Genomic DNA, 17,500 nt, shown 5'->3' with positions numbered 1-17,500 from the left:
TGTGTGTGTGTGTGTGTGTGTGTGTATGTGTGTGTGTGTGTGTGTGTGTGTGTGTGTGTGTGTGTGTGTGTGTCGAGGGTGTCTAGTCAAGGGGTCTGACTAGGTTTCTACAATAGCTACCAGCCTCCAGTGATTGTGATTGTGAATGTGAGGCCAGTTTGCAGTTCCTGGAGAGTCAGAGAGTGGGGAGCAGGGTGATGACGGTCGCTCATATCAAAGAGAGTGACTCACCACCGCTCGCTAAATAGTGTGACGCACAAACACACACATGCGCGCGTTCGGTCAGGCTATTTTAAACATTTACCATGTGAACTGGTTCTATTAGAAAAGGTACCAGTGAAATGGATGTGAAAAATGATCTATGTGCTCTATAACTGGATATAGGGGGGGGGGAACCAATTAACTCAACAGTTGGGGAGGGACACTGAACCAATCACCTCAGCAGTGTAGGGGGGGACTCTGAAACCACTCCACCCCCCATTAGGTAGGAAAAAAGCAAAGACATCTGGGGCTCTTTGAAGTCTCAGTCAGGCTCCAGTGAAGCTTATTTAGGACATCTCACTGCAACCTGACAACTCTGTCTCAGGATCGTTCATTCATTAATTCATCCATTACTGCATGGGCAGTACCCATGAAACATCTTGTCTTACATGGCATGCTGCTCCACTTTGTTCAGATGCTGCTGTTACCCTTATCAGGCAACAATCCACTATTATGGCCTGGAGGCAAAATTCTTAACTTAAGTGTTTTTCTCAAGGGCTCAACAAGCCCAGATCAATTTCACTCTACCATTTCATTACCAGGCGATTACAGTGCATTTGTCTCACCAAGGAATCCAGCAACTGATCTCGTCCTAAACTGAGGCATAATAAATCAAAGACAAAATCGCAACACGAAGCTGGAAGAAGAGAACAGTGACTCACCTATTGATGATCGGGCACAGGTGGGGCATCAAGTGAGCGTGGCGTTAAGAGACACAGACAAGGGGAGAGAACAGACATAAAGAGAACATTAGCGCTTATGGTACACTTCAGAGACACACCACACCAAAGAATGTGTTAGCATTCATGCAAAACAGGGCTTCCATTCGCCATTGTGAGTGTGACAGAAGAGGCTTCTGGAAAAGAGAGGGATGAGATGTTAATAGAAACTGGTGCTGTTTTACTGTGGAATCTCTGGACAGTGATTCAAACACAGAGAGAGAAAAAAAGAGAGAGACAGAGAGAGAGAGAGAGAGAGAGAGACACCTAGGAATAAGACACACAGAACAAGGTGGGGTGTCATCGAAGGGCAGAGAACCACTTGACCGCACGGCAAACCCGGACTGTGAAGTTAGTAGAAAACAAACCCACGTGGTTAATCGTATGAGAAGCTCAGCTCAGCACAGCACAGCCCAGCACTGAGCCAGGTCGGACAACGGTCCACTCTGAAGCCGAGAAGAGCCCCAAACCAAACGCACAGCCAAGCCAACCTAAGCCACGCCACGGCCACACCACACCAAGCTGAGCGGGCATGATCAACAGTAGCCGCTCAGGAGCCAGTCCTACTGGGTAATGCGGCCTCCGCCTGAGGCGGCAGGACGGAGGCGCGGGTGATTGTGATTGGTTAGTGATTGGGACAGAAAGAGAGGAACAAGGATGGACAGTGCCCATTACTACTGTCACCACTATCACCATGAGCCAGTGCGCCAGCCTGAGATGGGTTGGCATGGCATAGCATGGCACAGCATGGCATGGGCCGCGAGTGGCACGGGGTGAGGCGTGGCGTCCTGTCCTGTCCTGTCAGTCAGTCGGTCGGTCGGTCGGTAGGTCGGGTCAGTGAGTGAGGTGAGTCGTCGTCATGCAGTGAGTGGATCCATGCCCCACTCCACAACAAACCTTCCAGCGGGCACTGGGCGGGCAGCGCAGCCAGGGGCTCCTGGAGCTCAGCGAAGCTGGGGAAGAACGGCGGTGCTGCGGGGTTCAGACCAGAGTTCTGGGACGGCGATGAGGGCGGCAGCCTCCCCGCGCCGGGGGACGTGGGGCTCTTCGCCGAGGATGAGGAAGACGTGCGGGACTTCCTGCCCGACTTCTGCCCATCTCTGGGGGTCTTCTCTTTGGGGGAGGCCGCCACGGGCACCGGGGCAGGGGAGAGAGCAGGGGCAGACGTGTCGAAGTCGAGACCGGTCATCCCGGGGATGCCGAACGGGTCGCCGTGGTTGTTGTTGTTGTGCTGCGAGTCGTTGAGGGACCAGACGGCGCCGGAGGGGGTGAAGGGCGGAGCCGAGATCAGCGCCTCCATGGGCGTGTCCAGCCCAGCGCTCTGGAACGCCAGCATCGGATCTCTGGCAGAGACGTCGGCCGCAGACGACGAGCCGCCGAAGGAATGATCCGGCACAAACATGGTGTCATCGTAAACGCCGCTGTCTGCCAGGAAGGGGCTGGCGTTACTCAGAGGGGAAGCGGCCAGCGGGTCGGCCTTGCCCAGCGTCATGGGCAGAGGGAAGGAGGCGTCTTTACCGTCCCCGAAGCAGGAATTGTCGGCATCCATGAGGGAGTCTTGGAGGCCCATGGAGAAGGAACCCTCGGGCATGGGCGATGACGTCACAATGCCCTTGGGCGAGAACGCTGCGGCCTGATTGGCTGGAGTGGCGGGAGCAGAGGGGGTGGTTGCGGTCAGGCAGAGGAGGTCCTGTGTGAGGGAGGCGGGCATGGCGCCCTCTTCAGGCAGCAGCTCACCACCAAACTCCTGCCTCTGGACCGATATGGCCGCAGCTGAGGCCGGGACGAAGGGCTCCGCATTGATCGCCCACTCTTCCGGAATCTTCTTCCGGCTCTTGCCCTTCTTAACCCTCCCCCCGCCGCCACCGCTGCGTCCCCCCTCCTCCCGCTCCCACCCCCCCTCCTTGCGTGGGGATCTGTGGGAGCTGTCTGCGGCCGGCGGCGGCGTGTTCTCCCCCTGGGGCTCGCCGTGACCCCTGACCTCCACGTAGTCGAAGGCATCGTCGCGGGGTCGCCGCTTCTTCTTCTTCTTCTGCTGTTGTTGTTGTTGTTGTTGTTGCTTGCGGTCCGAAGCGTCCGCGTCACGCTCGTCCCCCACACCGCTCTCACGCGGCGGCCACTGGGGGTCCGGCGCTTCCTGGGGGCTCTCGGCCAGCTGGCCAGCATGGCGACTGATCACCGTGGAGACGCTGGGTGTGAAGGGCAGGGCGGAGGGGATGCCGGCCTCGTCCGGCCAACACTCGCCTAGGGCACCTCATATGTGAAGAGGGAACAGAGTTAAACATCACACACACAAACACAAAGACACACACACAAATACCACACCCCCCCCCCGACAAAAACACAGATACACACACACACACACAACCACACACTCACACACAATCAAATATGCAGATAAACACACTTTTTTCAGTGTCTCAGTGTGAATAAGCTCTTCGCATCCACTGAAAATGGCTGGTAATAAATGCAAACCTGCATGAAAAGGGCTAAACACTGGATTATGATTCACTACCCCGGAGCTACTATGCATTGCACTCATCAGCAGTAGAGAGCGAGACACTGTCAAACAACTCAGGTTATCAGCCTGTGCGCGTGTGCGTCCCTTCTGTGAACCTACTGTGGTTGAGCCACAGGACTGATGATTTCTTTGATAATTAGCTTCTTTTGCTGCTTGATTCACCAAGGCTAAGACCTGTGATGATGTGTTTACTGTACAGTCAGATAACAAAGACAGTGAGATGCAACACTGTGACAAATTTCATTCCAAACCATCGGATAGAGGTGGCGAGTCTTTGTGTATGAATACAAGCACAGCATTGCTGCACTGTTATGAAAATACAGGCTTGTGGAAACTGGAATTCAACACACATATACTGTATGCATAGTGTTATATAACACAAAGCATAAACACAAGTATTATACAGATACAAAGACAGACACAAACACACACACACACACACACACACACAAACACACACACATACACATATACACACACTCAGTTATAGCTGCAGTTATGGCAGACATTGTTACATATCCTATATGCCGGATAATATTACACAACCAATAAGGCACTGCATCTTACACAACAGATTATAAACCGCCTCAGTTAAGAGGCCAGTGAAGCGGCCATTCCATATACGGCTTTGACCCTCCGCTCCAACAGAGGCTAATGAGAGTTTTGATTCCCTAAACTCCTCCTCCGCGACATCTGTCAGTGCTGAGGGGGAAGTAGGCCTACAATAAGGGCCTCCAGTCCAGTCCAACTGATTACCCATCAGACACAACATGAGGCCGCAGTGAGTGAGTGACCCAGTTGCTTCCAGTTGGGGGGAGTTGAGACTTGTTTAGTCCCTGAAAAAGTGGTCTAGGAGACTGTATTAGAGTTATCTACTACCAGGGTAAAATAAAAGAGATCAAAAGATAGTGTCTGTTTGTATGTGCGTCCGCTGTCCGACCCTTTAGCACACCGCGCAAGGAGCGCAGACATAGGTGCGGGCCGACACTTTCCGTCACTTGTCCGCGTGCACAATTTTCAACTGACAAGCACTTAATAAGAAATGGATTTTATGGAGCGGCGCCCACAAAAGTAGAGCTGGACAATAATCTAAATTTCTCCAGCTATGAGGTTACGGGGACACTTAATATGGTATTGATATGGTTTCTTTTAACTTGCATAAAACACTGTCCTGCGGCTTATACACAATGCGGCTAATACACAGGAAATTACTGTAAGCATGCCAGGAATAATGAATAAGGAATAATACATGCTGAGGTGAGCCAACATGTTGTAACAGTGGAACAGGAAGAAGTCAATGAATCCCACAATGGGAGGGAGCAGCGCACTTGAGCAGTTGAGGTCAAAAGGACAATGGCACCACCTCTCAGCCATCTGCGGTCCACGACAGTAATCTAAATCTAAACAGTGATGTGTGAGTTCATTTTTACACACCAAAACATACTAGGCCCATGTCACTGACGCAGGTTAGCATGGTAGACTGTGCAGTTATTATGCTATCCTATAAATACTCATTTTATTTTTCTAAATCTTGCACAGCGATGTGTGTGGTGTCAATTTTGAATTAATTAATTAAATTAATTTACAAATGCACTAGGCCCATGTTACTGATCCATGTTAACTTGGTATACTCCGCTACTATGATGCTTCTGTAAAGCTGGGGTCTCCAATGGGTAGCTCGTACCAGTAGCTCCCCACCTGTTTCTAAGTAGCTCTCCAAAAGGTTTGAGGAAGATGTTCATAAATCTGATAACCCTGTCATTTGGAAAACAAGTTAAAGTTCCTATGAAATCAAATTCACAGTCTACAAAGAGAAGGCAAATGAGTTGAAAGGAACCTTTAAAAAGAATACAAATCTCATTCAGCGGTTTTGGGTGGAGATCAGCTATGTGAATACACAGTATGCTAGTATAACATAAAAGCAGTTCTCGGAGGAAAGAAGGCTCTCGGCCATGTCCATTTTGTCAAAGTAGCTCTCAGAGGAAAAAATGTTGGAGACCCCTGCTGTAAAGTAACTTAAATTACAAAAGCCTTTGTACCACAGCATGTTATTGTGCCAGACTAACGTAAGTAAGCACAGCAACAGCAGTGCTGTTTCACTTTAGCGGAGAGCATGCCAACTTCATAGGTCCACAGTCCCATTGCCTGGGTATAACATCTGCTCTGCAGGTCACACACCCGCTGCAGGCTACTACCTCAATACTACCTCACACACACACACACACTCCAACACACATCATACGTTCAATCTACTTATCTGAAGCTACAAACACAAACACACATGGACACACACACACAAACACAGATACAGACACACACAAACACATGCACATACACACACACACACACGCAGACACACACAATGACATGCTCCCACACAGATTTACACACATGGGCATATGGTCCAATTCACCACTCACCTGAAGCTACAAACAGTCACACATGGAAACACACACACACACACACACACACACACACACACACACACACACACACACACACAGACACACAAGTGTCTGTCTGTACAGTAAGCAGCCCAGTGCACTGACAGACTGGACCCCATCTGCAGGCTCCCGCCCAGGATATAACAGACCAACACCTACCCCAGAGACACTGTCACACTGACCACAGAACACACACATTTAGTTAGACCAAATCTGACACGGGATGAGCATGACAGTTAATTCTCCTTCTCTAAGTGAGATTCCAATCAGCATCATTACTGATGTCAGAAGCCCCAGAAAGCCTCTAACTATCACTTGACAGGCTGTCAGCATCCGGCAGCCATTTTGAGAAGAGAAACAGTTGGAAGTCTTTCCATATTAAGGTAATTTACCCGCCTTTGTCCACAAGCTAAACTGCACTCTGTATGTCATGGATTCAATTTAATTTCCTTTGATCATATCGTGGCTGCATGTGGATGACCTGTTAGACCAAACTAATAGAGCGCCCCCTGTTGGTGGTGACGGGCACAGCGCTGACCTGGAAAACTGGGATTGGGATTTGAAGGGATAGACCCAGCAGGGGTCCTCCTGCCTCCTGCCCATAATCCTCAAATGAAAACTCAAACATCGTCGCCACAGCAGCGAGTTAACGGCGAACGCCGCATGGGACACACATGTGATCATCACACTGTACAGATGGTCCTCTGACTCACTACTGTACACACACACACACACACACACACACACACAATAACTCAGTGACTTGTGACCTTCACACAGATTTCCGCTTACACACACACACACACACACACACACACACACACACACACACACACACACACTAACTCAGTGACTTGTGACCTTCACACAGATTTCCACTTACACACACACACACACACACACACACACACACACACACACACACACACACACATTTAAACATCAATTAACACATAATACACAGATACACAAATACACACACAACAAAAACAAAACAAAAAAACAAACAAAAAAAATACATTGTAGTTGTTTGACAGTTGTGTGACAACAGCAGTTTGGTGGATTTGAATAAGGAAATCAAAGAAGCATGACATCAGGGGAATACAAATAGACCCAATGAATGGTTGATCCCATCAAAACATGGTTATGACAGTTTGTGCAGTTTTTGTGTTTAAGAGCGTGTGTCCTTACAGTGCCAATGTATGGGCGGTTATGTGTGTGTCTACATACATATGTGTGCTTGTCTGCACACAAGAGTGTGTATGTGGGCGTGGATGTGTTAACACATAAATACGTAGCTCTGTGTATGTATGTGTACAGTATGTGTGTTTGCAAAGAGTGTGTTTGAGGATGTCTTAATGCATATTAATATGCAGCTTTGTGCATGTGCACGCATGCTCATGTCCATTTGTATGTGCAAATATATGTCCACTGTGCATATGTATGCGGACATGTGTGTCAATGAAATTATGGAAATTTGTTGGCTATGTGTGTCTATGTGATTATGCAAATCTGTGTGTGTATGTCTCTGTTTCCTACTTGTAGAATTACTCTGTATTCACAGTGTGTGTGTGTGTGTGTGTGGTTGTGTTTGTGTTTGTGTGTGTGTGTGTGTGTGTGTGTGTGTGTGTGTGTGTGTGTGTGTGTGTGTGTGTGTGTGTGTGTGTGTGTGTGTGTGTGTGTGTGTGTGTGTGTAAAACTTTGTGTGTGTGTGTGTGTGTGTGTGTGTGTGTGTGTGTGTGTGTGTGTGTGCGTGTGTGTGTGTCCCTACCTGCAGACATGTCCATGATATTTTTTGGGGTGGTGGCAGCGTCTTTGGAGGGCACCTGCGGCTCTGCTGGCATGGGCGGCGGCCTCTGGGGCTCGGCGATGCTGGGGGGGCGGTCCCCCTGCAGGGGGGCCACGCCCACGTCCATGCTCACACCTCCAGCCGGCTGGGAGAACCCTGGACACACGACACACATACAATTGTTAAGGCTTGCATTTCAGTCTCTTTGTTGCTTTTTAAAATAAAATACAAATACAAACAAAAACAGAGCCACTTAACAGGTTGGAAGGGCAAAACTTAACCTCATGGAGCACAAACCCCCAACACTAATCTCTGCCCCTGTGCCTGAACCAATGTCCGATTATCTGGCGTGATGGTTAACTGGTTGAGGAGTAGAGCTAACCGTGGCTCTGGTGTGATACTGAACTGGTTGAGGATGGGAGCTAATGCTGGTTCAGCCATGACAGTGAGCCCTTGAAGGAGTGACTCATCTCCAAGCCTAATGGCTCAGATGAGCCCCACAAGTCACATTTAACGGCCAGATTTACGAGCCACACTTCACACGCTTGGGCTGGGGGAAGCAGAGAGAGGGAGAGAGAGAGAAGGAGGGAGATAGAGAGAGAGAGAGAGAGAGGGAGATGGAGATGGGAAGAAAGAGAGGGAGAGAGAGGAAATGTGAGAGAAAGAAAGAAGAAAGAGACTGAGGGCCAGATGTACTAACGCTTTGCTTCCACTTCAGGCGTATTTGTTTTCATAGCGTCGTGTAAAATCATTCACGAGGTACAAACAGGCGCTAATGATGTAAAAAAAACTGCCTGTCAGCGGAGCTGAACATGGCTAATTATGTTTTCATGTCATGCATATGCATTCATGGGAGGATCAGGGGAAAGTGGGAGTTTAGCGTAAAGAGATGGGAGGGGAAGCGTAAAGAGCGGCAATTATGTATTCCACGGTATGTACAAAGACTGCTCCTGAAAGCGCCATCGCCTATTCTATAGCTAAATACTTCCGCCTTGTAAAACCAGGTGTTAATCCAAATTGCAGTTCAATGCGTCAATAAGACAACCTTTCAAAGACAACATAATCGCTATTTAGAGCACCAGTTTTGTAAGTATTTGTACTATCAAAAGCAACCTTAACTTTCATTGGACTTTTGAATGTCTTACTTTCACTTTCACGTCATTCACTTAAACTTTCCTACTTGCTAGATTTGACCAATTTTCCATAGCCTACGTGCACAAGTAGTTTGAGTAAAACTACTGATCTTCATTATCTCCCTGCTTGTTGACATCTTATCATGTATGGTATAATTTCATGATCGCTAAACGTTTGATTCTTTTTAATGTTGTCATCAGTTAACTTCATTCAACTGCGCTTGTACAGGCTCTGCCATTCAGTTGTGGATGTTGAGAGTGTATGAGAGTATGAGTGAGTGAGTGAGTCTATGAGTGAGTGAGTGAGTGATGATTGAGTGATGAGTGCAGAACGGTCCACCTGATAACTTTCCCCTTCAATGAAAATATCCATTAGTCCATCGGATAACTTTCCCCTTGATGAAGACATATTCATTAGAACCCCCCCTTCTCCTGCTGTGTGAGAATTGCCTGGCAACACCTTCCCAGAAAAGTATGCTGTGCTGGGTGTCGCCGTGGAGACTGGCTCCAGTGGCTAATGACAACCCTGCAGTCGAAGGGCACAGAGGGTGGGTGGATGTGGGTGGATGGGTGGTGTGGCGTGGGGTGGTGGAGTTCAGAGATGCAGGGATGCTAACAAACACACTTCACACTCACTCCCCACACTCCACCAGCATAGCCATTATGCCAGTAAAAAAGAATGCTCTCAATTCATGGCAAATGGACTGCATTTATAGCTTAACGCTTTTCTACTCTCCCGACCACTCAAAGCACTTTACAGTTTCATGACATTCACTCATACCGATGGCGAAGACTGCCATGCAACGCGCCAACCTGCGCATCGGATGCAGCTTTAGGGTTGTGTGTCTTGCTCAAGGACAGGGTCAAGGTCAGGGTCAAGGTTAAGACATGTCCAGGGCCCGTAATCGCAAGGCATGTTTCCTTACCACTAGGAGTATTGCCCTAAAAGATTTTAGCTAGGAGTTTTCTCTTAAACGTTATTCACAAAGCCTTTCAGACCTACTCTTAGTAAGCTCGCTCTATGGTTGCACAAGCTTAATTGAAGTGACCATCTTGATTGGCTGATGATTATAACACAGGAATGATGCCAAAAACCTCCCCTACGACGATGAGTGACAGGTGACAGGTCTTTGCTGGTGAGAATGTGTGTGCTACTCAAGTACCGCGATGGATGGAAGATGATGAATAAATAGCATAAAGGAATAAAGAGTAAGACAAAGCAAATAGCCTAGTACCATAATAAAATACACTACGGATTGATGCAGTATCTTTGCAAAATGTTTTAAATGAATTTGTATGCAGACAAGTAGCCTACATTCGCAAAGAGGAGAAACAATTTAATTTAATTGCTACAATGAGACGTTACATCTAGTTAATACACATACAATTATGGTTTTGTTGGTGGCGTTATTGCATCCCTAGTTACAATGCACAATTATTCCCTCGCAATTGAGAACTCCTGTGCATGTTCATTTCAAAACATTGTGACGTGAAATGCAACTAAAAGCACCTTAGGGTTGTTTGTGAATAGGTCTTAGTGAGTTAGGAGTCCTCTCGACTTCTTTTAAAGTGGCCCAGACTTAAGTGCTACTTTTAGGGTTAAAATGCTTTGTGAATTACTCTTAGTCAAAAAAATCCTAAAGTTAAGAGTGACAGGCCCATTATTTTTAGGAGTTTGTCCTAAATTCACCAGTCAGGGGCTACTTTTAGCCTTAAAATTCTTTGTGAATACGGGCCCAGATGCCCTCACTGGAGCACCACACATCAACACAGAATATAATCAACCTCCAGAGAGGGGCAGCAATAGAAAATGTATCATTTACACACAAAAGCTGATGGAAGTGTGTTACATGTTTACAAACATGGGTCTGCAAATTAGGGTTGTTGGAAATGCAACAAGATTTTGCATAGTACATTGTGTCAAGATTGGTTGGGTATGCATCAGAAGATTTCTCATTCTCTATTCAGTCACAGAACATCCTATTTAAATGTGTCAATTTCCTTGAGTAAACAATAAACATTTTGTACAGCAACAGATCATATGTAAAATACTACATGGGTAGTATAGCTAAATTTGAAGGGTGTCACGATTTCGATTTTATATCGAAATCGTTCGAAATTACATCTCAATCTCGAACTTCGAATTTAAAATTAGAATCGACGATGCAGCCACACCCCCAATGTCACATCCAGCATGCATGCCAAGACGCACAAACGCACGTGCTGAACTGCAGCATCAACACTCCTCTAATTTTAGGCTGCAGCCAGTTAAAATATACACATCAACCTACCGAAATCAAAGCCCCTCTTGCTACTTTGAAATCACCGGTGTGGAAGTACTTGTTTATTCACGTCAATTAAAACTAACTTACCCTACTCAACTTAGCAAGTGAAAAGATGATCTAGTTACAGTCCAAAGTTACTTTAAGGCTTAAAATGCACATTGATAAGTATCCATGAACACTAACCTTGGGTCTCTTCGAAGTGTGCTGAAACGATCAAATTATAATTTTGTGTTGTTTCATTTCACTATGTTCACGTCTCTGTTTTAGCCTAATGTTGGTTCTGTTTACATTACAACCTCGCGTTTGGAACGGTTTCAAAATAAAATGCGGTTTCAAAATGAAAGCCCCCCGAAACAGAAAAGGAAAAGGCCAAAAAGAGTAAATAACATATAAGGAATGCATTAATAGTAATGTTGAAAAAAAGATCGAAAATCAAATCGAATCGTGACTTTAAAATCGAAAATTGCATCGAATCGAGGATTTGGAGAATCGTGACACCCCTACTAAATTTGCATTGTACTCTATGCAAACTAATACATACAAGAATATCATGAATAACATGTGACACTGCACGAAATATTTTGATTTGTTGTGTTGTGTTGCGGCAGGGTAAGACAAGCAATACATGCAAAGCAAATGACCTGGGAAGCTCCCTGCGTGGCTGGGGTCCATCATCTGAGACTGGTTGGGCTGGACTCCCCACTGATCTGAGAAACCAGCCATGGAGCCTGGGGGGAGAGAGAGAAAGAGTGAGGAGAGAGAGGGAGAGAGAGAGTTGAGAGGAAGGGAGACAGAGAAAGGGAAGGGGGGGGGGGCAACAAGATTGAGGGTGAGCGATGGAGAGAGAAAACAGGCAAAGAGAGAGAAAGGGATGGAGGAAGAAGAACGAGAGAGAGAGAGAATGGAAAAGGAAAAATGAGAGAAATGGAAAATGAAATTGAAAGAGAGGGGGAACAGAGACAAAAACATGACTCATAAGACACTATGATAGAGACAAAAAAAAACCCTTTAACAGCACTAAGAACAACCTGTTGTTGAAGACTAATTTCTACAATGTCTAAACTACAGAGTGTGAAGCTGATTCATTAAGAGTGCATGTCTGGTGCTCTTTAAATGTCCTGACTGCAGGGATCCACAGAATCAGCCATGGGCAGCAGAACAGCAGCATGACCAAGCCCTTCTCTCTACTCTCACTGCTTACTGTGTGTGGAGGCTATATAACAAAACCTTTCACCCGACAAAGCCCTCGTACTCACACAAACACACACACACACACAAACAAGATTACCCACAAAAACCTTCTAATAAACAGCTCTCACCTGGTAGGAAGTCTGGAACGAAGGCCTGTTGTTCAGCCAAACACGGCCTTACTTCCCCCTGAGGCTCTGGGCGTGACGCTGTAATCAGTCCCCCCGGTGTCACTGCAGAACTCACCAGTCCTGTAACAGACACCATAACAGATTGGTTCCTAGTCTGTCAGCAGCGTGCATCCAGTGCAGATGTCTGCTCTCTCCTTTGTGTCGAGAGAGGGTTTTCCCCCTGAGCAAACCACACGAGCGGGACCCCCCTTCACCAGCCACCCTCACGCAGGAAACCACACAGCATCCCAACGTGGCATCCGTGCAGTGTTCAAGCCAACTCCCAGAGAGTTGAGTTCACACTGCAGGGGTCGTTTCTCTCGCGTACTTACCTTCCTCAGACGACTCTGCATCCCCAGAGACGGCCTACTGACTGTCTCTCCACGTGCGACACACACCCCCACCACACAGCTAATCTAAGAGAGCGCACACGCGAACGTGGACTTGTCCCCCCGGAGCCGAGCACTCTCCCACACGCCTGCCATCCACCACACAAAAAAAAAAAAAACGGCGGAGCTGCTTTGGGCCCGCGGTTCCGAGCTCTCCCTCTGTTCTGAAGTGATGTTTGGGTCTGCGCGGCGGAGCCGGTTCTGGTATCGGGAAGCAAGTCGGGGCGGGTGTGGGCCCTGTGTGTGTCTGATGCACTGTGGTTTCTCAGCAGTGGCATCGAGGGAGAGTGAGAGAGGCACCCAGCATCCCCCGGCCTGCCTCCGCCCCCACACCCACTCACCCCCGCCTCCGCCCTGGTCTCCCAATCTCTCAATCCCCCTGCCTGCCTAATGCCCCCTACACACATACACACACACATACACACACTCAGTCCCTCGCCAGCTCGCTGCGGGCACTAAGGCGGGTGACACTGAGGCAAACGGACAGGAAGGAACCCAGAGACACAAATGCAGAGGCGCGACACGCTGCGGTACGGCACCCCGTGACCCAAAAAGCACCCACACGGGCCAGGCGAGGGTCCATCCGCTCCGCTCCGCACCGAAGGGGGTTCTGTCGTGGGTGAGGGCTGCCATGCGTGATGGCACAGGGGCTACTGATCTCTGCCTGATTGTTCACCATTGGACAAGGAGAGGCAGAAAAGAAGGCCGAGAGGTTCGCCTATATTGGGCTACCAAAACAGATGGTCTCATTTCAAAAGGTCAAAACCATCAGGTTTATCTCCTATGAATTATTTGACAGATAAACTCATTATTTAAAAGAAAGACTGTATGTACCTTTATTTTATGTAAAATATACTGGACTCATGCAATCAATATTTCTTCCACTATTTGATAACAAGGTATCATGTAATAAAAAGTGGCCTTGCGAGAGCAATCCTTCTGTGAATGCTGTGGAAAATAACTTTAGGAATATGCCTTGACTCCTGCAAGGTCTGTGCTCTTGTCCATGGTCCTGAAATGACCTCAGCAAGATGGCCGAAGAGCTGCGCCACAGTGGACAGTCACTGACTCACTCTACTACAAAAGAGGTCCATCCTCAAATGCCCTGTGGTGTGGGCTATTCACACTATGATGCAAGTGACCGGATGTGCCCTTCCTGATGTCCCCTTGTTCAGCCGTAGCCGGAATGCAGCCTATCTACGGGGGCAGACACAGCCGGCTGTACAAATGGGCTGTACAATTATGTAAAAGAGTGGCTCTCACACCGAGATAGCACACTTAAGAGCTCGTTTTCATTTTTTATAGATGTAGTATTGGGCTTAATGACTAAACACTAGTAAGCCTTTGTGTGTATGTTAGTGCGTGTGTGTTATGTTTAGTGCTTCTAGTTTCAGTAAATTAATTTTTTGCTATAGCCTACTCTCAGCTATCATTAAGGTTGGAATTTGCTTTTTCCTATGATTTCAAGATTCTATGTGTTGTGGTCTGTTGCAGCCTACATTCATCAGTGAGCTTGTAATGTGCTTTCCCCTGACATTTGAAGATGCTGCACTTTGAGAGTGTGTGTCTTTCAGAGTGTGTGTGTCTTTGAGAGTGTGTCGACACACGCTAAGCCAGTAATCACCGATCTGGAGAGGGCAGTTTGAGCATGTCTGGGGCAGGGATGTCTGTGCGGTGATTTGGGCCACAGCCTCATCCCCGTCCCAGAACCCCAGCCAGGGACACAAGCACACCAGCAACCCAAACATCAGCAATGATGACCCAGTCTCCTCTCTAGGAGAGGTGTGGGGGTGAGGTGACCCCCCTCCTCCCAATATAGCCCCAAGGCTACAATTATAACATAATCATAGCCTTCATCATATCATTTTACTATGTGCGTGTGGTAATTAACTCTGTAACTAACACTGCCACTGTAGACGTTGTTGAAGTGTTCTTACAGGACACAGGTTTAGCTGATGGTGTGTGAGCACACTGAGAAAGCCAGCGTTGGCTGTCTGAGAGGTGCTGATGTGACCAGTTACTACATGGATTAGCACAGCCTCACAAACAGCTAGCGCTGCTCACTCAGCCAGAGCAGAGGGCACGTTATAATCTGTGTGTGTGTGTGTGTGTGTGTGTGTGTGTGTGTGTGTGTGTGTGATATAAATAAAGACATCCACGACCAGCTTTAGTAATACAGCCACTGTCACTCATTCAGAGTTACATGCTGTGATTTTCATCACTAAAAATGAGCTCTCCCACTGTGCTGTAATGACTACGAAATATAAAAGAGAAAAGCTACTGCATTGAGGGCTATGAGAGAAAAAGAGAGAGAGAGAGAAAGAGGGAGACAAAGGGATGGAGTGTGTATGCCTGATTGAATGAAAGGGACAGAGAGCAACAGAGAGAGAGAGAGAGAGAGAGAGAGAGAGAGAGAGGATAGAGAGAGAGAGAGAGAGGGATAGACAGTCTGTCTAAGAGAGGACATGGCTGGAAATTGAGCAAGCTGGAGAAACTGAAGTGATGATGGAGAGACAAACAAATAAATAAATAAAAGTCCAGCTCTGAAAAGCCTGACCCTGGGTCACTCTCGGATATCAACTGACGGGACATTCACATCTGCAGGCACTTGGCAGCAAAGGAAATAAACAGAGCACTGCACTGAACAACCAAAAAACAACAACAAACAAATAAATAAATAAATAAACAGACTTCTTCCAAAAAAAAAAAAAAAAAAAAAAAAAAATGGGTGGGTGTCTGCTCTCAAAGTGCAGAGTCATACTGCTGCCCCCCACACACACACACCCCACCTCTTCCTCTCCTGCAGTGAGTGTGAAGGAAGTGGACGTCTGACCTCCGCTGGTTCACTCATGAGCGTTAGCTCAGAAACCACCACCACTGAGAGACTTTCATTTGAGAGGAGATGGACAAGCACAGCACAAAACAGACACACGGACGCCATATATATTTGAATGGATAGTCTGATAATATATATTTGAATGGATAGACAGATGATATATATTTTGAAAGGATAGACAGATGATATAGCTCTGGAAAAAAAACACTGTTCATTTTTCTGATGTCATCCTATGGTTGCTGAGTGACATTCGAATGAGTTGATGGTAATATTCAAAATGAAGAGACCACTGCAAATTTGAATATGACTGTCAATTCATCCGAATGTCACTCAGCAACAATAGGATGACATAAGAAAAAATGTACAGTGGTCTCTTGATTTTTTCCAGAGTTGTATATTTAAATAGTTAGACAAATTATATATTTTTGGATGGATAGACAGATGATATATATTTCAATGGATAGACAGATTATATATATTTAGATGGATAGACAGATGATATTTGGATGGATAGACAGATGATATATATTTGGATAGATAGCCTTGCAGGTTGAAATTGATTGATATAAACAACGATAAATAAATATAGACATATAAAGATAAATAGATATAGACATATAAAGACAAATAGATATAGACATATAAAATTAAATAAATATAGACATATAAAGACAAATAGATATAGACATACAAAGATAAATAGATATAGATATATAAAGATAAATAGATATAGACATATAAAGATAAATAGATATAGACATAGCCTATAGTTTGCTGTATTATTTCTCTGTCTGCACATTGAATTGGCCCTGGTATGAAATATAAATATAAAATATAAAGAAACGTCCCTTTGTCTGTTCTATTGTTCTTTTACTTCTGTGGTAATTACATACAAGTTCAAGCCTACGCATAGTTGTCATACTTCTCTCTCTCATACTTTACGTGACTGCAAGCGCCTTATTTGTCATGCCAATGAGGAATTCTTTATTTGAAAAAAAGAGAAGAATTTAAAAAGAGAGACAGTCAGACAGACAGGAAGGCAGACATGAACAGTCAGACGGACCAGACGGATAAGAGCACTGGAGATGGAGAGAGGGACTAGAGAGGGAGAGAGAATCAGAGGGGAGGAACGCCAGCCAGACAAAGATCGCACACTGAGATCATAACACAGAGAGACTTAAGAGAGGGGTTGAGGGGTCTTGAACCCACTAACTCATGTGTTGAGCTGTGTGTGTGTGTGTGTGTGTGTGTGTGTGTGTGTGTGTGTGTGTGTGTGTGTGTGTGTGCATGTGTGTGTGTGTGTGTGCATGTGTGTGTGCGCATGCGTGCATATGTGTGTATGTGTGTGTGTGTGTGTGTGTGTGTGTGTGTGTGTGTGTGTGTGTGTGTGTGCGCGTGTGCATGCGTGCATATGTGTGTGTGTATATGTGTGTGTGTGTGTGTGTGTGCATGAGTGCATATGTGTGTGTGTATGTGTGTGTGTGTGTGTGTGTGAGAGAGTGTTGGTTTATTAACTTGCTGAATGCTGAATGCCTTTGCCTGGAGTTCTGGCTAACTCTTCTGCTCTCCTCCCTTCATGTCTCTGTTCATTTCATCTGACTCGTCTCTCTATTCCCTCCCTCTATCTCGTCTCCTCTCTCCTCTCTCTCTCCTCACTGCACTTTTATCCTTTGCCTGACCCCCTCTACAACATTCTGCTCTTTCTGTGTGTGTGTGTGTCACTGTTGCATGTGAGTCTGTGTGTGTGTGTGTGTGTGTGTGTGTG

The 17,500-nt window shown here is 46.5% G+C and overlaps 1 protein-coding gene across 4 annotated transcripts in view; it reads right to left on the bottom strand.

Annotated features, from left to right (window-relative positions):
* Positions 1–17,500, bottom strand: part of LOC125309986 (microtubule-associated protein 4) — a 106,834-nt gene that overhangs the window by 48,495 nt on the left and 40,839 nt on the right. For all 4 annotated transcript variants that reach the window (XM_048267132.1, XM_048267134.1, XM_048267135.1 and 1 more), the window contains 3 exons: positions 12,472–12,591; positions 11,794–11,880; positions 7,717–7,890 (listed from right to left, as the gene is read on the bottom strand). In XM_048267132.1, the coding sequence (XP_048123089.1) occupies positions 7,717–7,890; positions 11,794–11,880; positions 12,472–12,591 (381 nt within the window). The remainder of the gene's footprint in view (positions 1–7,716; positions 7,891–11,793; positions 11,881–12,471; positions 12,592–17,500) is intronic.

Source organism: Alosa alosa, chromosome 16 (genome assembly GCF_017589495.1).
Source record: "Alosa alosa isolate M-15738 ecotype Scorff River chromosome 16, AALO_Geno_1.1, whole genome shotgun sequence".
Lineage (NCBI taxonomy): Eukaryota > Metazoa > Chordata > Actinopteri > Clupeiformes > Clupeidae > Alosa > Alosa alosa.
Note: the sequence above shows the minus strand (reverse complement) of the source record. Positions and strands in the feature narration are given on the sequence as shown.